The sequence below is a fragment of the Puma concolor genome, chromosome C1 (assembly GCF_028749965.1).
Source record: "Puma concolor isolate L17-30 chromosome C1, mPumCon1.1.hap2, whole genome shotgun sequence".
Taxonomy (NCBI): Eukaryota; Metazoa; Chordata; class Mammalia; order Carnivora; family Felidae; genus Puma; species Puma concolor.
Window position 1 is genome coordinate 18,959,084 of NC_141674.1, and position 21,097 is coordinate 18,980,180.

The window sequence follows — 21,097 nt, forward strand, 5'->3', positions numbered from 1 at the left end:
GAACAGTCATGGTTCCACTCAGTGTGTCTGTCAAATGAGGGGAATAGATTTGTTGGCCCCTGCAGGCCTTCTGGCCCTTGCCTTGCAGGATTCTATCACCTTCATGTCAAACTATTTGCCCACTTTGATGACTCCAGATGGGAGAAGTGTGGCCAGCGGCCATTCTCACATCTCTGACCTTCAGTGACCTTGAGGCATCAGGGAAATGGTAACCTTTACCACCTCCCCAGCCCTCACCAACACATGTATACACACACACACGCACATTTTGTTTTTATTTTGTTCTCCAAACACCAGGTCGACCTATAAACAGATATACCAGATATCTTTTTGAGTTCATTCACTCAAAATCTATGACATTAGGTTAAAAATCTTACCTCCCAGAAAGCTTGGTCATCAAAATATTTAGATACATGAGGTCCTCTCCATATTTTGAGGTTTAAGACCAAACCTGTTAAAATTCAAAATTACGTGTTAAACATTTAGGGCACAGCGTTTGTTATCTCAAAATTAATAAAAATATCCTATGCCAGGCATGCTTATCTCCACAAAAATCCCTTTTTCTTCTACAACCAGGAGACAGACAAATTGGAGAGCTGTCCTTCCTGGACCAGCTTAGTTAATTCTATAAACACCTTTTAAAGGAAACTGGCAAGTGCAATTATATCTCCAAAGGATTAAGATGACAGTGAGAGGTATGCAATAGCCACGGATCTGACATGCTTCCCAAGATGGAATAGAACATGGTGCCCCTACCTAAAAGTGGATCCTTTAAGAACACAGGAACTACCATGGACAGCAACTCCAATTAGGTGGCCCTGTAGGTCCTGCGTCACCAGCTCCAATAAACTCTCCATGACCTCAGCTCAAGATTCCACTTGTTAGTTAGGAAAGTAGTTTATACCAACTTGCTTTTGTGCCTACTCTTCTCTCCACCCATCTCGCCCCTGCCCAGAGACCTTGGCCCTGTGCCTTCCTCCAGCTGCACAAAGTTGGCCGAATTTCCCAGGATACATGAAGTGATTGCTCACCTTTTTTCTTTTTTTTTAATGTTTATTTTTGAGAGACAGACAGAATATGAGCAGGGGAGGGGCAGAGAGAGAGAGGGAGACACAGAACCCGAAGCAGGCTCCAGGCTGTCAGCACAGAGCCTGACACAGGGCTCAAACTCACGAACTGTGAGATCATGACCTGAGCCGAAGTCAGATGCTTAACTGTCTGAGCCACCCAGGCACCCCTTATCTATGTATTTTTTTTTTTTTTTTTTTTTTTTTTTTTTTAATTTTTTTTTCAACGTTTTTATTTATTTTTGGGACAGAGAGAGACTGAGCATGAACGGGGGAGGGGCAGAGAGAGAGGGAGACACAGAATCGGAAACAGGCTCCAGGCTCTGAGCCATCAGCCCAGAGCCTGACGCGGGGCTCGAACTCACGGACCGCGAGATTGTGACCTGGCTGAAGTCGGAAGCTTAACCGACTGCGCCACCCAGGCGCCCCTATCTATGTATTTTTAATGATGATCGGCCCTCATGCATTAAATATTAAGATTAACAAGAGTAGGCATGTACTTAGTCACATTTTCCTTTTGTAGGGCACACCTTTAACTGATATTGGCATGTAGGAGGCAACCAGCACCCTTCATTTAGCTAGAATTACTCAGAAACGATCTCTAACACCTACATGAACTTTCCAGATAGCTGATGAAAATCCATTCAAAATATGCTATATTTTCGTGTCTTATGAGACAGTAGTAAACACAGACTTTTTTTTTTTATTGGAAATATTGCTAGGAACATCCATTTATGAAATGCACTATATAATGCAGAGAAAGTATATAGCTGTTGGGGTTGTTGGCTTCTTCTCTCAGCAGCCCAAGCTTTACATGTTCTAGTGTCTGGCTTAAAGAATTTCTTTTCTTCTGTTAGGCTGTCTACTTTGACCTCTAACTTCTACCAGTGTGCCTTACTTTGAGAAAACTATCCCACCTCTAACCTGCCTTTTCTAATCTGCCTGAATTCAGAAACCCAATAACCATGCTTGATAGGATCGTTTCTTTTTTTTAGTATTATTAAAAAAATTTTTTACTGTTTATTTATTTTTGAGAGCGAGAGAGAGAGAGTATAAGCAGGGAAGAGGCAGAGAGAGAGGGAGACACAGAATCCAAAGCAGGCTCCAGGCTCTGAGCTGTCAGCACAGAGACCAATGCGGGGCTTGAACTCATGAATGGTGAGATCATGGCCTGAGCCGAAGTTGGACGCTTAACCAACTGAGCCACCCAGGTGCCCCCACAGGATTGTTTCTTAAGTAAATGTAGACAGGCCCCAAATCAGGGCCCTCTTGACAAGTGAAATGCTTGGCTTTAGGGAGTCAGGTGCTATCTTGGCTGCTTAGTGGCCTCTTTCCCCTTCCATTGTTCACGTTTTTCTTATTCACCAGCTTTCCTATGTTCAAAGCTACATGGAAAGACGGACGCTCATTGGTCTTGACTCCTAAAGGAACACTGTGAGTGTCTTTTCCTCCATTTTCTGACTCCAGTGAAGCATTAAAAAAAGGCCCTCCCAGGGGTTTTACAAGACAGTGCACATCAGTGTCATTTTGTGAATACTAGTGACGATGGTGAATGGTGTCATAGTCCGGGTGAAGGTTGCCAGATAAAGTAATCTAGGATGCTCAGTTAATTTTGAATTTAAAAAACGGGTGCCTTGTATTTTCACTCGCTAAATCTGGTAACCCTACTCAGGATTGGACTGCCACCACAGATGGAACGCAAACTTACAGAGGGAGGCATTTTTCTCATCTGTATTTAATCTCCTCGACTCTGATGAAAGTTGAGGCCAGTTGGTATATTAAAGTGACTCTAGTCAGTCTTGCTGTCTAAAATCACCCAGGCAATTCCAAAAAGTACCTTCATATTTGCTTTGGAGCATAAAAGAAGCCCAATGATCAGCTACCACGGTCCTTTCATTTTACAGAAAAGCCTCCCAAGGCCCAGGCTCAGAGAGAGTAAACTGATATGCCCAAGGCCATACAACTCTTTTACGTCTGTTAATGCTATTTTCTCTCTTAGTTGGCATTCATTCCCTGCTTAGGGAAACAATATATGAATGTCTAACCAATAAAGCTGTTTGCTTGTTGAATAAAGGTGAGCAGTTCTGGACAGAAAGCATCTTTTCACCTAGCATATAAACAAGACTGGCAAATTAGTAACTCCCTGAGGTTCTTCGCTATTCTGTCATATTGCAGGAGCAAAAGCATACTTCAATCCTCTGTTTAAAGATTTCTAATGGCTTCCCATCTCAGAATTATCTCGCTCCTTATTACCACTCTGTTCTCAACCCCTCCCACTCTCCCTTTCACTATATCCATATCAGCCACCCCGAGCATTCTTTGCTCCTGCCTCAGGACCTTTGCACTTGCTATCCCTTTTCATGGAATGCTCTTCTGCCAAATAAACACGTGGGTGGTAGGTCTTGTTCCCTCTCTCTGTTCAGGTTTCTGCTTAAAGGTCAACTTATTAGATAGACCTTTCCTTCCCATGCTTTTTTTTTTTTTTTTATGTTTATTTATTTTGAGAAAGAGAGAGAGTGCGAGCAGGAGAGGGGCAGAGAGAGAGAGAGAAGAAAAGAGGGAATCCCTAAGCGGGCTCCACGTTTAGCACAGAGCCTGACCCAGGGCTGGATCCTACAACCATGAAATCAGGACCTGAGCAGATATCAAGAGTCAGACACTTAACCCACTGAGCCACCCAGGGGCCTCACCCTTCATCCCCTTCTAAAAGAGTACCCCACCCTCACACTGACTCTATGCTCCTGTACCCTGAGTCTCCGACATAGCAAATACTCTACTTCTTCGTTTATTTATTGCCCCCCCCCCTCCACTAGAATATCAACCCCATGGGATGAGGGAACTTGTTTTGTTCACTGTTGTGTCCCTAGTGCCTAAGAATAGTGTCTGGCTCATAGTAGATACTGAATAAATATTTGCTGAACGAAATAATACTTTGAGTATTCTCAGGGAATAAAGGTAAGCTTTTTGGCATAAGGGTTTCCTTGGCTTTATGCACAAAATTGGGTGAAGCCACCAGCCCTGGGTACACAAGGTTGCAGTGTCGCCACTCACCCCTACTTACAACCTCAGGAAAGTCTCTTAACTTTCTCTGGCCCTCAGAGTCCACACCTACAGCAAGCGGCCTCTGAGGGCCTTTCCCATGCTGAAATGATGTGATTCTCTTGTTGTTGTTAATCAAGGTCTGAGTGCTTTGCCCCATTTGGCCGGAGCTGAGGGGGTTCACAGAGAAGGGGATGGGTATACACATCCAGCCATGGGCAGGTGCACTCTGGCCCTGGGGCCTGTGCCCTGCACCCTGGGGAAGAAGGGTGGTCTCATACTTACCTGTCAAAAGACCAATTAGCAGACCCATAGCCATGGCCAAGCTCAGTGCCCCAATGTCCAAGAGCAACTGGTAGTTAATCCTAGAAATGACAAAGCAGAATACAGTCACATTCAGGCATCAGACTGCAGAGATCAAAAAGGACTGTCTGCATCAGTAATGATGCTGTCAGAAAGGGCTACCAGAAGAACAAACGTCCTCTCCCCTGGCAACACATTCCCGTCACATTCCCGCAAAGCCCCGCAGACATGTAAGAAGGGAAGGGGGGATTCTAAGATCCTCTTCGGCTTACTTCAATTCTCAGAACCCACGGGTGATGAACTCGATCAGGAGGCAGAAAGCCCAGGTTCATGTTCAAGGACTGTCACTAGCTGCATAATCCTAGGCAAGTCACTTAACCTTTCTGAGCCCCAGGTTTCCTCATAGGCAATTAAAGATGAGTTCTCTTTCCATCAGGGCAACGCGGAGCATAGCTTGGCTATAAGGCTCATCTCCCCTGCCCACCCCTGTTGAACATACTTCCCTGTCCTCCCTCCTTCAAGACAACCCCGAGACCTCGCTTTAAACTACTAAGTGGCCTAGCAGGACATCTATATGACCTTACAATAGAGAAACATTTCTTAAACAGAACATGCAAATGTAAAGGGAACAATGATAAATTGAACTGTATTAAAATGGAGAACTTCTGTTCATCAAAAGACACCATTAAGAAGGCAAAAGATAACCTACAAAATGCGAGAAGATATTCATGACACATGTATGTGACAAAGGCTCTATAACCAGAGTTCCTACAAATCTGTAAGAAAAAGACAGAACAGCACAACAAAAAAAAATGGGCAAAAGAACTAAAGAACTTGGAGAGACATTTCACAAAAAAAGATAATCGAATGTCCAAAAAGCATATGAAACGTGCCCTATTTAATCAGTTATCAGGGAAATTAAAATTAAAATGGTAAGTTTGAGTGGGTGGCTCAATTAAGCATCCAACTTCAGCTCAGGTCACAATCTCACGGCTCTTGAGTTCGAGCCCGACATAGGGTTGTCTGTTGTCAGCACAGAGCCTGCTTTGGGTCCTCTGTCTCCTCTCTCTGTCCCTCACCCACTAGTGCTCACACACGTGTGATCTCTCTTTCTGAAAAATAAACAGTAAGAAAATAATCAGAAAATGATAAATTTGATGCCTAGGAGCACCCAGGGGGCTCAGTCGGCTGAGCATCTGACTTCTGAGCATCTGACGTCGGCCCAGGTCATGATCTCACACTTCGTGGGTTCGAGCCCCGTGTCGGGCTCTGTGCGGACAGCTTGGAGCCTGGAGCCTGCTTCGGATCCTGTGTCTCCCTCTCTCTCTGCCCCTCCCCAGCTCATGCTCTCTGTCTCTCTTTCAAAAATAAACATTAAAAAAGAAAGTAATAATAATAGATGGGGTGCCTGGGTGGCTCAGTCTGTTGAGTGCCCGACTTTGGCTCATGTCATGATCTCTTCGTTCATGGGTTCAAGCCCCACATCAGGCTCTGTGCTGACAGCTCAGAGCCTGGAGCCTGCTTTGGATTCTGTGTCTCCCTTTATCTCTGCCCTTCCCCCATGTGTGCTCTCTCTCTCTCTCTCTCTCTCTCTCAAAAATAAATAAACATTTAAAAATTAAAAACATTTTTAAAATAATAATAATAAAATGAGAAAGTTTGATGCCTAGGGACACCTGGGTGGCTCAGTTGGTTAAGCGTTTGACTCCTGATCTCAGCTCAGGTCTTGATCTCAGGGTTGTGAGCTCAAGCCCTGCGTCGGGCTCCACACCATGTGTGGAGCCTACTTTAAAAGAAAAAAAGAGAAGTTTGATGCCTAAATGGAGAAAATTAAAAAGAAGAAAAACATGAGGTGTTAGAGAATATATAGGGTAAGGGGAACTCTCGGGTGCCACAGGTGAAGAAACCGGCACAGACTATGGTGGAAAACTGGAAGTTTCCTCTAAAAGGGATCATGGGAATACTGTGATCCAACAATTCTGCTTGCGATCCAACAATTCTGCTTCTAGGCATTTGCTCAACAGAAGTGCATTTGTATGTTCTAAAAAAAAAAAAAAAGTGCTAGAATGTTCATGGCGGCAACACTAGAATATTCGTAATAGCTCCAAACTGGAAAGAACCCAAATGCTCATCAGTAGTGGATACATAAATTGTGCTGCATTCATACAATAGAACACTGATTTTAACTGTGTTTCTTGGATTCAGTATTTGTCTACTTGGCACTCATTTATCACTGGGCCCAACTAACAGCTGAAATTGTTTACTCCTCTCTCTCCACCAGTCAGCTTTCACGGGAGTGCAAAATTCATATTACAACCCGCCCAAGCACAAACTCTAATATATGCTTTCTCTTCCTGCCCAGCCGGAGACCTCCCCCGACTCATTACCCCACCACTACAAACCCAAAGACATAGTCTCAGTTCCAGACCCTCTCTCCCTCTCTCTGCTGCCTGGTCCCTGCGTGTGATAAGGTTTTGCAGTCAGAGTTGACTCACAGAGGTGTGCTAGAGCCCGCTCACAGGGTGGGTGCACAGGCCGTGTTCTCAACCCTTCCTAAGTGTACCCGCTCAGTGACAGCCCCTTGATGGCTTGCAATTGGCCACAGAAGGGAGTATTTGTACCACTGCAGTCAGGGCTTTGTTTGTTAACCCTTTAGCAGCACCCCATTGGTCAACCGGCCTTTGTTTTCCTGTTCTTTGCTATAGGCCAGCGGTCTCCAACTGGTTTATGGGAGAATCACCTAGAGGGCTGGGTGGAAGACAGATTGCCGGGCTCCCATCGCCAGATCTCTTTAAATTTTGCGGGGTGAAGGGGCGCCTGGGTGGCGCAGTCGGTTAAGCGCCGGACTTCAGCCAGGTCACGATCTCGCGGTCCGTGAGTTTGAGCCCCGCGTCAGGCTCTGGGCTGATGGCTCAGAGCCTGGAGCCTGTTTCCGATTCTGTGTCTCCCTCTCTCTCTGACCCTCCCCCGTTCATGCTCTGTCTCTCTCTGTCCCAAAAATAAATAAACGTTGAAAAAAAAAAAATAAAGAAAAAAAAATAAATTTTGCGGGGTGAAGAGAGATGGGGGCGGGGGAGAGAATCTCAAGCCGGCTCTGTGCTGAGCGGGGAGCCCCACGCCGGGCTGGATCCCATGACCCCGGGATCGTGACCTGAGCCGAAATCAGGAGTTGAGCACTTAAAAGCAACAGCCACCCAGGCGCCTACCTCATCACCAGATTTCTAACCATGCAGGTCTGGGGTAGGGTAGGATTTACTGCTCTAGGAGAGCCACAGAATCACAGACTTAGGAAGCTAGAAGGGCCGGCGGCTCTGAAGTCACAGATTGGCCGCCCTGGAGCAGAATTTGGGCCACACGATGTGTCTTGACGATTTTGAATCTTTTGCCGATGCTTGGGAGTGCAGGTGCATAGCTCTGGAGTTTTGGCTTCTCTTGAAAAGTCACATCTGGGGACACTGAGCCTTGGTCCCCGCGCAGTTATGGTCGCCTGGTGCTGAGGAGCAACTTCCCACTGTTTTCCAGCCTCCCCTCGCTGCTCCCATTTTTTGACCTTATCGGCCCGGCCCCAGCAGGCACCTGAGCTTTACAGAGGGGACTCAGGGGCCCAGAGAGGGGAAAGGATTTGCTGAGTTGCACAGCTGTTAAAACAGTGGCAGACACACCATCGGAGCCCCAGTGAGGTGTCTCCCCACCTGGAGATGGGCTCCAGCCAAGTGACTTAGGGCAGATCACTACCCCACACGTATCATTTCTTGGAATATGATAATACCTCACAGGGCGGTCGTGAGGATTCCATGAGATGATGCATACGATGATTTTCGCGTAGTGAGTGCCTGGCATCTAGAAAGCTGTCAATCAACAGCGGCGATTGTTATCAGTACTATTACTGCGATCACTATATCAGTTCATCCGGAAAAACCTATCCCCGTATCATGCCCAAGTCACTTTTTCCTTTTATGTGCACCATGCCTGGAAGATAGTCACGCAAGCCCCGGGAGGTGATGGCCAGGGCTCGGGTATGTGAAACTAGTCGCCGCCATCCGTTGTCTGGAGGACATAGGATCTGAGCCGAGTCCGGAGACCCACGTTCCTGCCTCACAGTGAGACCTTGGCCAAGCTCCTCCTCTCCCCAGGCCTCAGGGAGGGTTGTGCTTAGTGTTTTCTTACATGAAAGTATTACATCCTGGGGCGCCTGGGTGGCTCAGTCGGTCGAGCATCCGACTTCAGCTCATGATCTCGTGGTTCATGGGTTCGAGCCCCGCGTCGGGCTCTGTGCTCACAGCTCAGAGCCTGGAATCTGCTTTGGATTCTGTATCTACCCTTCTCTCTGCCCCTCCCCCGCTTGTGCGCGCGCGCTCTCTCTCTCTCTCTCTCTCTCTCAAAAATAATAAACATTAAAAAAATGTTTAAGAAAAAAGTATTAAATCCTTTTAACCACAAGGCGCCTGGCCTCAAGTCGCCTCCAACAACCCTAGGAGGGAATGCGCCATCAGTGTCTGCATTCATAATCAGGCAATGAGGCTTAGAGAGATCAGGTAGCGTGCCTGCTGGTACAAGGTCAGAACAAGTCCAACTGCACAACACAATCTTCCCCGAGACCCAAACCACCAGCGGCTGTAAAACAGACTCGGCTGGCTTGGCCTGATGGACCTGCTCTGTCAGGTCATCTGGGGGAGCCTCACACCTGTCTGCCTTTGCCCCGCCCCTAAGCTGTCCTTCCTGGAAAGCAGCCACGGCCTGGAGAGGTAGGGGCTCTGCAGGGTTTACTAATCCATCTGCCGACAAATATTTGCTAAGGCCTGCTGAGTGCCCGGCTCTGAACACGTGTGCCTCAGCGAAGGGCGCTGGCGGGGGGCGCGTTTCACCCCGAGCTGAATGGGGGCGTGAAGGGGACGAGCCGAGTGACTCACATGGCACTCTTGGTCTGGTCGACTTGATACGTGATCAGCACGATGTGGGCGATCTCTCCGAGGAGCCCCGGCAAGCCGAAGGTGTAGTACACGCCACCGGAGTCGTGGATCCCCAGCACGTGGTTAAAATACATCTAGAACAAGCGTCACATAAGCAGATGTACGTGCAGGACTGGGACTCTCCCCCCGGGTTTTCCACAGATCCTTGGCCTCCAGGGCCACCCAAAGGGGGTAGGCATTGGGGCTCCCCTACGGAAGCGCGTCTCGGACCTGCAGGTGCCCGGGCATCACGTGGGGAGCTTGTTAGACCGCAGAGGTAGATACGGTGAGCCTGGGGCCTGAGATTCTGCATTTCTAACAAAGTTGCGGGTGATGCCAAGGCTACGGGCCCGCTGACCAGCCTCTGGGAAGCAAGGGTCTAGCGCAGGCCTGATGACCCTGTGTTGTGAAAAGTCCGTCCTGTGTGTCGTAGCACGTGAAGCAGCATCCCTGGGCTCTCCCTCTAGATGCTAGGAGCATCCCCTCACAGTGTGTCAACCAAATAATGTCCGCGCATACTGTCAAGCGTCCCTGGAGGGGACTATGGTGGGTGACTGAGACCCACTGGTCTAGTCCAAACTTAACCGCCACCCCAAAGACAGCATGGCTAATGAGAAGAAAAGAATGTGACCACCCCTCCAGACTTATCCTCACCACTCCTTCCCCTCTGCTGCTTAAGCCTTCCAGGGGGCCATGAGCCAACATACGCGGATACAAATGCAAATTAGACAGGCCAGTTCCCTCCTGAGGATCCCCTTTGCCGTCAGAATAAAAACCCAGACTCCTCAACCTGCCCAGGGGATATACCTGAGTATCTCTCGTCTCTCAAGACTGTGGTGCCACCACACTCCCAGGTGAGCTCAATGCTTTGGTGTCTCTTCTCACCATTGAGCCTTTGAACACACTGTGCCTTCTGTCTGGAATACGTTGCCCCTCGCTTTGCCTGGCTAATATTAGTCATCTGTCAACATCTGCTGAGACACCCTCTGCTCCAGGAGGCATTTCCTGATCCATCCCAGGCTGGCTTAGATGGGCTTCGCAGCAGCTGCCACGTGGTTGTGTGTTCATTTGTCCATTTCCCTCACTGCCCTACAGCCCGGGAAGCAGGATCAATGTGAAAACATACATGCTGAATGAACGAACGAACGAAGGAGTGAATCATCTCTGAATCATTCCCCCAGTGACAGAGTCAAGGAAACAGGCCTAGAGGAAGCAATGGACACCCAGCCTGATGAGAACTCGTTACGCAGTTTTTGGCTGTATGCTCCTCCTCTCAGAATCGGGCCTCAGAGCAGAAGAGCTACAAGACATTTATTCCAGTTCCAAAGGTGAAGAGCAGACTACTCACGGCTGGTCAGATCAAATTGTCGGTACGTTTTCCCCTATCTTGGATTGAAACTGCCTCCCGGAATATCCACTGTTCATCCAAGTTCAGCTTCTTAAAAATCTACTCCTTTTTCTCCTCCCAAGCCTTCAAACCCATGAAGGGTTGTTGCTCCTAAATATTTCTCTTAGAAGCGTATTAGAACAAAGTGGCTATTATGGGGTATCCGGGCATTATTAGTAACTGCTGAGTATGGAAGGAAGAAAAGTCCATCTGCTTAGAAGAACTAAACAATCAGAAGTGGACATGGCCTGGATTGGCCCAGCGTCCCTCTTCTGGCTGCTGCCCTCCCCCCCTCATTCATGTGGCTCATGGGCAGCGGCCACGTATGTATGTTATGCTCCAGCCCCCCCTACACCCCAGCCCAAGATAAGCACGCTGTCCAAGCTAAACCAAGGAGTCCCTTCTCCAGAACACTTGGGTATAGGGCCGAGAGATTCTACCTGGCTGCTTTCCCGAACAGCAAGACTACATTCCACCATGTGGGTAGGAGAAGAAGAGGGGGAAGGAAGTCTACAGAGTGAGGTTAGAGCGGATATTCAGGAGAAGCAAAGAAAGAAGAAGAGCTGGGACTTCTTGGGCTCCTTACAACACTCCTGTCCCTGGTGTCAGCCATTCTTGGGTTCCCAGCAGCATATTCTAATATCCCCCCCTATGCCTGAGCAAACTTGAGTGGATTCTGTTAGTTGCTCCCCAGATCCTAACAAATGTCCCATCCAACCTCGGTGGGTATCTCACCCAAGCTTTGAAGCCAGCCTGAGAAGGTGCCCGTGCCTGCCTAATGCAGCCCATGGCACTGCATGGCCCCACCATGCTCCCGGGGCCCTGCTGGTCTAAGGCACATCAGGGTGTTGGTTGCCCAGTTCTTACCGGCAGGCACAGGGCTCCTCCGGTGGAGATCAGTCCAGCCGTAAGGCCCAGCACCATGGCAAGCCAAGGAGAGCTGATCAGATAACACGAGGCACCCACAGCCACACCTCCGGCGAGTACCGCATTGTGGATATGATTCTGCAAAGAAACAGCTCGTGGGCGAGTGAAGCGAGGCACAGAGAGGACAACATCTCGCCCAGGGTTGCTTGGTAAGCTGGTAGCAAGCAACACCCTAATATCTTCCCTGCTTCACACCCCCTCCTCTCCATTGAGAGTCCATGACCTTCATCAATTGTCTTAATCTTACTCCACTTCTCAGGCTCAGGGGGCAGGCAACCTGACTGGGAGGCATTGAACTTCAAAGCGCATCCCAGTCACCCTCGCGCTTGTTAGTGATGTGTCTTTGGCCACCTAAGCATTCGTGCTTCAGCTTTTCCACCAGAAGAATGGATTTTTAGCAGTACCTACTTAATACGGTTACGGTAAGATTAAATGAGTTACCACATGTACAACTCTGAGCCCAGGGCCTAGCTAGCAGGGACCGTGAGTAAAGGCTCAAGAAATATAACCCATCATTATTGCTTTTACTATTTTTATCATTATTATTGGCTATTTAGTGGTTCTGCCACTCTGTACCACTGGACCTAACGTCAGTAAGCTCGCCCTTGTGGGGCGCCTGGGTGGCTCAGTGAAGCATCCGACTCTCGATTTCGGCTCAGGTCATGACCTTGCGGTTCACGAGTACGAATCCCATGTTGGGCTCCACGCTGCTGGTGTGGAGCCTGCTAGGGATTCTCTCTTTCTCTCTCTGTCCCCCACGCACACACTCTCTCTCTCTCAAAAAAAAAAAAAAAAAAAGCTAGCCCTTGTTCCTGGGTCACATTTCGGTTATGTCCTTTGTTCCTCTAGAACAGGGTGGGTTCTTGCTACTTCCCTCTGCTCCCCTCCACTCAAACCAGGTCTTGGGAGATCTGGGCCCTGGGACCAGCTTCTGGCTTCTCTGACCTTCCGGCCACACTTGCCTCCCTAGATGTCCCCCCCTTGTCTGAGCCTAGACTCCCTGTCACCATGGGGCTCTCCCAGAAGGACACTCATGCCTCTTAGTGTTTAACCTGTCATGGATGGCCACATTCTGTCCACCCCAGGCCTTGCTGTCTCTCTAGACTTTTTCCCATGTCCCCTGGCTGGTTGGCCCCATACCTGATCTTCATGGGAAACCGTTTTGTCTTTAGCTCTACCTCTTCACACGTCTCTTCCCCCCCAAACTCACACACACAGACTCCCTGGCCACATTGGTAATAGCCAGTGATGTTTGCCATGGAGCACTTTATGAGCATGTTCTTGTAAGTCCCTCTTCACATATGAGCCAGTGTAGCTCCAAAGGTTTAAGTGGCTTAGCCAAGATCACATGGCTAAAGTAACATACTCCTTTACCTCTGATTCTATTCATTCCATTCTAGAAATTTCTTAGGGGAAGGGGAGAGACTGACCGATTCTATTCTAGCTCTTCTCTGCTGACTCTTCCTCATGGTGGCTGGCTTTAGTAACTAGCAGAAACAGGTTTCAAACTTATGTCTGTTTGATGTCAACACTGATAGATTTAATCACTCCCCGAAGACAGCCTTTGATCATTTCATGGTCTCTACACTGTAGTTCCCTTTGATAAGCCAGTGCCCTTCCCCGATGCTCCGATGCTCCGTGATACTGCAGATAAGACTCTGTCACCCGGTGGGGCTAGCTCTGGGACAGGAAGCGTGAAGATGTGTCCAGCCTGCAAGACCCAAGTGCTCCCCAAGGGACAGCCCCCTCCTCACCATGTTGATCTTCCCTTGGGGGTGAGCCAAGGACGACACCGAGATGGCTGTCACCGCGCTGACCGCAAGAGCATAGTAGGTGTTGAATATGGCATTCTTCCTTTCGTTTGGAGAGTCCAGCAGCAGAGCAGAGTTGAAACTCGGCCAGAATATCCATAAGAAGAGGGTTCCTGGGGGCCAGAAAGGGTCACTTCCCAGAACCAGCACTCCTACTCCAAAGCCTGAGCCTGTGGGTGCTTCCTGGAGTGGGCAAGTCAGTCTCAGCCTGGTCACTTTCTAGCTATGTGACTTTGGGCAAGTCATGTCTCCTCTGAATTCTCAGGTTGATAGGGCCCAACTAACACACTTTACAAGCAAAAAACCTAAGGCCCAGAGAGTTGAGATCACCAACCCCCAGGCCTCCTGAGTCCGACTTGTGATGGCCCAATGCTTATTTTGAGAACGTAATGTGCCAATTTCATTCGGCCTCATAGCTGGCTGTTGGGTCACCTGCTGCCCAGCTCACTGCCTGATTTCCTCCCAGCCTCTCCCGGGAGTCAGGGTTCAGCATTTCCGCTGCAGCTTTGCAGGATACACCAGGATGACCGTCCTCTTCCCCTCCCTGTCCCTCTCTCCACTGCTGGCCTCCGCTTTCTCCACTAATCCACTTCCCTCCCTTAACTGGAGGACAAAAGGATTGGGCAAACTGATTTAAACTCAAGTACATGAGTCTTCCCTCTCCTCTGGATATTAATGAAGGGCGTTGCCCTAGAAGGGATTGTGAATCCATTCAACACCACTCAGGGAAATGAGTCATCATGGAGGGGCTCCGAGGACCCTGAGTGGGTTGGTAAAGGAGAGAGAGATTTTTCCCCAGAGCCATCTGGGAACCTCTGGCTCACTCCAGGGGTGAGACCCACCCACCCACCCACACCCCACCCCACCCCACCTTGTCCTCACCCAGCATGCCAAACAAACTGGAGCTCTTTGCTGTCTGATCTTTCTCCATCACTCTCTCATGCAGAGGCCTCCGGAAGCTCCAGGCCACCATCAGCCCAAAATAGGCTGCAAACACGTGGATGTGCATCATGTTGACGTGGTTGTCCTTCTGCAACAAAGGCAGTGAATGCCCACAGCCTCCGCCCAGGGGCCAATCCCCGGGAGACAGTTCTGAGCTTCACCCTAAGGTGTGACTTGGGAGTCATGAGACCAGCGTTTGGCGCTTAGCCAGCCCAGCAGCTCCCCTCTCAGAGGAGACCTGGGAGTAACCATGTACTTATTCCAAGGAAATTGCTGGTTGGCCTTATCAGTAGCTCTTACATGCTTTTGGCTGGGATCCACTTAGGTGAGGCAAAAAGCCACATGGACATGCGCCCCCACTGCTTCCTACTTTTGGCAGAATTGATGGAGAGGTGAGCAATATAAATTTTGCAGCATAAAGCAGCCAGACTTTATAATGCTGAACTAAAAGTCTTTAGTAAATGCTAGACGTACGCTAAGTTTGCTTTATGAACATCAAAGTTAGTCATCCTTAATAACTCACTTAGTGGACCACTCGTAAGTCCTGTCAACTGTGCCTTCAAAGAAATATCCAGAACTGGCAGAGTTTTTACCACCATGCCTCACTGGCCCCACCATCACCCCTACCCCCAATTATTGCAATAATCACCGTCCCCCTACTGACTCCTCTCCACATGGCAGCCAGAGCGACCCTGTGAACAACTCAGTCAGCGCATGGCCATCTCTGTTCAGAATCTTCCAATGGTTCCTGTCTCGCTCAATGTCCACGTCCACGTTCTTGCTCTGACCTATAGAACCCTCTGTGACTTGCTCGCTCCCTAACCTCCCCGGCTTCACCTCCTGCTCCACTCCTGACACACTCTCACTCTTTCTCAAACCCACAGATATGCTCCCATGTCAGTCCCACTTCACACTGGCTTTTCCAATGCCTGGAATGCCAGGTGAAAGGAGTGAGCCACCATGGGTGCAGGCAGGCAGAGGGTGCATTGTCTGGAGAGAATTTAAAACAATAATAAAAGCAATTAAAAGCCTGTCTTTTTATTATCACCACGCGCCAACAATTCTAAACAGCGTGGGCAATAAAATACTCCTGGAAGAGGCAGGCCACTCCCACCGCCCTGCCCTTGACCTGCCCTTATAGGCAGACACCCACGTGGCTTGTACACTTGCTGCCTTCATGTCTCTACTCAAATTTTTTTCTTTTTTTTTTTTTTTTTACTCAGGGAAGCTTTCCCTGGCCACCTTGTTAACATTTTATCCCTCTTTCAACTCTTCATATCTCCTTTCCCATTTTATTTTTTCTCTGTAGTACTTAACACTCTCTAACACGCGATACCGTTTGCCTATTTGATGGTTTATTGGCAGCCTCTCCCTCTGGAATGGAAGGTCCCCAACAGTTGCATTGCCTAAAAGACGCCTGGTACATAATAGACATGGAATAGACATGTGAAACGAACGAGTGAACGGGAAGGATACCTTCACACATTTCACTTATACATGAAAACGAAAGTCTGTGATAGTGCCTTGTAAAAATTGTGTGAGGTCCCCCAGGAATCCAGGAACCACAAGTGGGGATTGTTGGCGTGGAATACTGTACCCATTTCTCGAGTTGCCTCCACTGAAACAGCTCTGGTTGCTGCCTCTGGTTTCCTCCTGAGTCTTTCCACTCAAGAACCCAGGCTGAACTGAAGTTCCGAGGTGAAGCGGCCACCTCTCAAAATCAGTACTAAATCCTCCTGTGCACCATCTCACCTAGCGATTCAAAGCCGCAGAGAAGAGAGGAGAGGAGATGGCTTTGAAAAACTGCGGCCTTTTAAAACAATCATTACGGGGACCCTGGCAAAGCAGGCACAGGTTTACAAACAACGAACGGCACACAACGCGCGTTGCAGCTCTGGGAATTCACCCCTTCTCTTGACTAGCCACGTGTTTACTCTGTGACCACCCACGCTGGCTGCAGCTGATTGGCCCAGAATAGACATGTGGCCGCGGGAGCCAATCAGATTCTATCTTACTGGACCATAGACCTGGGACTAGCTGAGAGCAAAGAGAGCTGTTTCCTGTAGGATCCGGGCCTTAGAGGCGCATGAACAAGAGCGGTAGGAGAGATACGTGGTCTCCACCAAAGAGAAAGCTGACGTGCACAGAAGTTGGATGTACAGGGAGGAACAGAACCCAGAGATGGAGAGCGTGAACTGCCTGGGGTCTTAAAGACTCCTCAGATCCAGTTCCAGTCCTGAGACTGGCTGCCACCCCTTGCCCTTGGTGGTCCTTATGTTAAATTCCCTTCGTTTTGTGTAAAAAAGCTCCAGTGCAATTTTCTTCCTTGAAAGTAAGGGGTGGGAATTAATCCTTGTAGTAAGCAGAGAGAAGCGGCAGAAAATGAAGTATGCCTGGGTGAATCCCTGAGCCCATAGTGATCTAAATAAATAAACAAGCAAATAAAAGCATGAATGGAGAAGAAGAGAAAGTTCTTTCTTACAGCAGAACGGTAACTAATGAGTGTGGAAGGGAAGATGGAATCAGAAAAAACAATATGGGGGGGGGGGGGCGGCGCCTGGCTGGCTCAGTTGGTAGAGTCTGTGATTCTTGATGTTGGGGTTCTAAGTATGAGCCCCACCTTGGGGTTTAGAGATTAGAGATCTCTAAATAGAGATTATTTAATACATAATTTAAGTAAACAGATTACTTAAAGTCTTTTAAAAAAAGAAAAAAATACTGGCAATCATCGTACTGTTTCAGGCAAAAGAAAAAAATCAACATGCTAAAATCAGTGTGTGAAAAACATGATAAGAAACAGGGTATTATCTTCCCACAAGATGTTTATTAATTATAAAGGGGAAAACAGTAACTTTGCAGTGGAAGAGCCCGGCAGACATCATCTTAACAGGTGATCAGAGTTAACATCCTCAGTAATGGGACAAATTGACAGCATGTGTCTCTTGATTCTTCGCACTGAGTAGGACATAACATCACTCCCGTGTAATTTCTGCCAAAAATGCATATTCTTCAACTAATCGTGAGGAAACACTACACAAAGCCACATTCGACAAAATAACTGGCTTAGGTGCAGTATTGGTGAGATAGTGGTGAACATAGCTGCCTTCCAAAATAAATGGCTTATAACCTCGAAATATGTCCAGTTCATGAGAGATAAAGACTGAGAAGCTGTTCCAGATCAAAGAAGTTTAAGGAGACATGAGAAGTGAATGGAAAGTGTGATCATGGACCCAAAAGAAAAAAATACGATATTTATATATTTTTAACTTTATGTATATAAACTTTTCAAACTTTATATATAATATTATATATTTATATATATTTATATATTTATATAAACTAAACTTTATATATATTTTATATATATTAAACTTTATATATATAAACTATATATTTCTATTTATATAAACTTTAAACTTTATATATATGTAAACTTTATATATATATATTTATATTTTTTAAACTTTGCTGTAACAGGATGTTATTGGGAAAATTGGTGAAATTTGAATAAGATAATATTGTGTTAATGTAAATTTCCAAAGTTTGTTAATTGAACAACCGTTATGTAATAGAATGCCCTTATTTATAGGAAATATACACTGAAGTAGGGGTTAAAATGAAGTCCTATAGACAGATGGGGAGAACCGAAAATTAATAAATGGTAAGAACTTCCTATCTAAATTTCCACTCTAAACTGTTCCTTTTCCCTCCCCAAATGTCTCCAGCTCCCTTGAAAAGACCTGCCAGCGGACACTATGCTCCTTGCTGATTATCTACCTGCCTCTTGGTCGCTGAGGATTTCAGCACCTGCCTTACAGTCTTTCTCTCCATCACTCCCCCAGGTCATCATCTTGGTCCATCCAACCCCCTCTATCTGTTCCTTGATCCTCTTTCTTCTAATATCTTTCTCCTGCATTACACTTCCGTCACCCACATCCCCTGTCAAACCTTAGACCTGTCATCACCAGCAACTGTACCACCTCTGGTTAAAGCCATTAGGTTGCTATGTTTAAACGTTTAGCATAGACCACACTTCGGACCCCCATCTGGGCCTGTATTTTGTTTTAATCCCAGAAAACCCACCAAATGGAGGTGGTGTTCCGCACCCCCCACATCTCCTGACCCCTCCTCCCCGAAGTCCCCTCCTCGCAGCGCTGTTACTCACAATGAAGTACTTCCTTTGGATCATCCTCGTGACATCAAAGGCTGTCACCTCCACCAGTGCCATCAGCACCAGCTGCACCAGGTTGGTCTTGCCTAGAACGGCACCCGCTGAAATGAGCACAGACATGGCGCTCATGGTGGCCAGCTTAATACTGGGGGGGAGAGAGAGAGATGACTGAAAAGAATCCTCTCATTCATGCATTCACTTATTCCCTCGTTCAACCAGCCTGGTGCTGTTTAAGAAGCTGAGGACGCGATAGGAGAACAAGAAGACAAGATTCCACCCACGCGGGGACTGATGATGCCCCATCTAGGGTCTCCTTGGGCTCCTTCCCCCATCAGGGGGCATCAATATCTGAGAAATTGATCCACACATACTCATCCCTACTGAGGACACTCCGATTCACGGTGTAGGAATTTCTTGTAGGAATGTCGTCGTGAGTTACAGGGGCTGATTGTTCCCTCAGGGCCCCCTTCTGGGGTCTGACAACTGGGGCGCTGCGCCCCCAGCTTCTCTTCTGCCTTCATCTCGCAAAGATGCTCAATAGAGGGCGCTCTTCACCTGTTGGCCTGCCTGTCATTCAAGCACCCGCCACCCTCTCCTTGGTAGTGGAGCCTGGGTTTAGAAGTAGGACAAGCCTGGCTTCCAGTCCCAGCTTTTCCACTTGAGCAGCTCTTTAATCTCACTGAGCCTGTTCCTTCCTCTGTAAAATACGACCGATGATATTTATCTCATGGTAGTGCTGTGGGGATTAGAAGGAAAATTTGTGCATGTGTGTCTAGCACCGTGATTGGCACAAAGGACTAACTCGGGAGTAGGAGCCTGCATTGTTAGCACTATTGCTGATTCCTTCCTTGCCTTGACAAATGAGCAAGCTCAGTGTGGGGATTCAAGAGGAGAAAACAACTTGTTTTCAAGGTACTTATGATCCAGCTGAGGAGATGGGGCTGACACTGTGAGTCTGTCCACAAAGACTATCCGTGATATCATGTGGCTAGGGGGGTGGCTCACTGGAGGGAGAGAGCAGTGTGGACTGGGTTCATCAGGGAGGGCTTCCTGGGGGAGGTGGCACTAAGCAGAACAATCCATGGTGGTTAAACCAACTCACCCTCCTCTGGGCACCTTGCTCAGAGACTCCCTCCCCTCCCTAATGCTACCACCAACCACCATCAGTACAAAATAACATAATTTGTTAAGCATTATGTATAACAGCCTTGCGACTACACCCCCTCGTTTAAATTTTAATCTTCTGGCGCACCTGGATGGCTCAGTCAGGTAAGCGTCCAATTTTTTATTTCAACTCAGGTCATGATCTGTGCTGGCAGTGTGGAGCCTACTTGGGATTCTCTCTCTCCCTCTCTCTGCCCCTCCCCTACTCGCTCGCTCTCAAATAAACCTTTAAAATAAATAAGTGAATAAGTTTTAATCTTCTAAGTGGCCTTCGGTAAACAATGCTAGGGTACCAGTCAGTACCTTCACATTACAGAACAGGACACTGAGACTAGAAGAGGTGACTCTTTGGGCCATAAAGCTAGTTAACAACAAAAGTTGAGGCTCAAACCCAGCTGGCCTGGATCCAAAGCCTGTGCTCTGAAGTCTGGACACAGCCTCCTCGGCATTTGCTGCCAACATAGTGTCTTGCTTAAGGCTCAAGGACTTCAGAGGGAAGATCAGGAGAGGACCAAGGGCCTGGGAAGGAGTCTCACAGGGATCAGGAATTATTTAGAACTGGAGTTACTCAAAGTTTCACCACGACTGGCCGTGTTATGTCTTTTGGGTGAGCACTCATTTAACTGGCAAGGGCCTGATGCAAGAGGACATGTGCCAGTGGTAGGATTCCAGACCCCAGGGGCCAGTTGGCACTGGGGAGGTGTCGAGACTGGGAAGTACAGTATTTAGGAGTGCCATCTCCAGTCCAGCCAGCTTAGGTTGGAATCCTGGCTGTGTGACCTTGGGCAAATCACTGAACCACTCTGTGCTTCTGTGTCCTCGCTTATAAGGTGGAGGCAAGGCCTATGAGGCTATTCTAAGGGTAAACTGAGTTGATATATTTCAAGCACAATAAGAGGGTTGGTTATCGCCACTATCCTCCGGTGGAGGCCTCCTGAACCTTTCAAAATACAGCATTAAAAATATCATAACTTTCAGGGTTCTTTTTATTTTCATTTTGTTCCAGTAACCATTTACTAAGTCTTCACTACGTGAGGAAAACAAAGGACAAAGCTGAGTGGGACAGGCCCCTGCCCTGAAGGGACTGGTCATCGGTGACTCAAAGCAACTCAGTGCCAAGTCAGGCTGCACAGCGCAGGGGAGGCCCAGGGGGAAGGGGAGGGCGCTATACCGGAGGCAAGCCTGGCCCCGTCCCCTGCACCAGCCCAGCCCCTGGAAGAAGCCCCGGGAAGAAGCTCTCTGTTCCAATCTGGGAAGTCAGTCCCAGTGGGGGTGGGGGGTGGGGGTCACAGCTGGGAGGATCCAAGAGGTCAGAGGCGGGGCAGGGGAGTTCACTC

At 48.1% G+C, this 21,097-nt stretch overlaps 1 protein-coding gene across 3 annotated transcripts in view; it reads right to left on the minus strand.

Moving 5' to 3' along the window:
• RHCE (Rh blood group CcEe antigens) overlaps positions 1-21,097 on the minus strand; it is a 56,495-nt gene that overhangs the window by 23,816 nt on the left and 11,582 nt on the right. For 2 of the 3 annotated variants that reach the window (XM_025912383.2, XM_025912384.2), the window contains exons 3-9: positions 18,591-18,741; positions 14,366-14,513; positions 13,427-13,596; positions 11,613-11,750; positions 9,320-9,453; positions 4,392-4,471; positions 378-451 (exon numbers count right to left, since the gene is read on the minus strand). In XM_025912383.2, coding sequence (XP_025768168.1) covers positions 378-451; positions 4,392-4,471; positions 9,320-9,453; positions 11,613-11,750; positions 13,427-13,596; positions 14,366-14,513; positions 18,591-18,741 — 895 coding nt within the window. The remainder of the gene's footprint in view (positions 1-377; positions 452-4,391; positions 4,472-9,319; positions 9,454-11,612; positions 11,751-13,426; positions 13,597-14,365; positions 14,514-18,590; positions 18,742-21,097) is intronic. The other variant, XM_086716076.1, reaches the window with a different exon arrangement.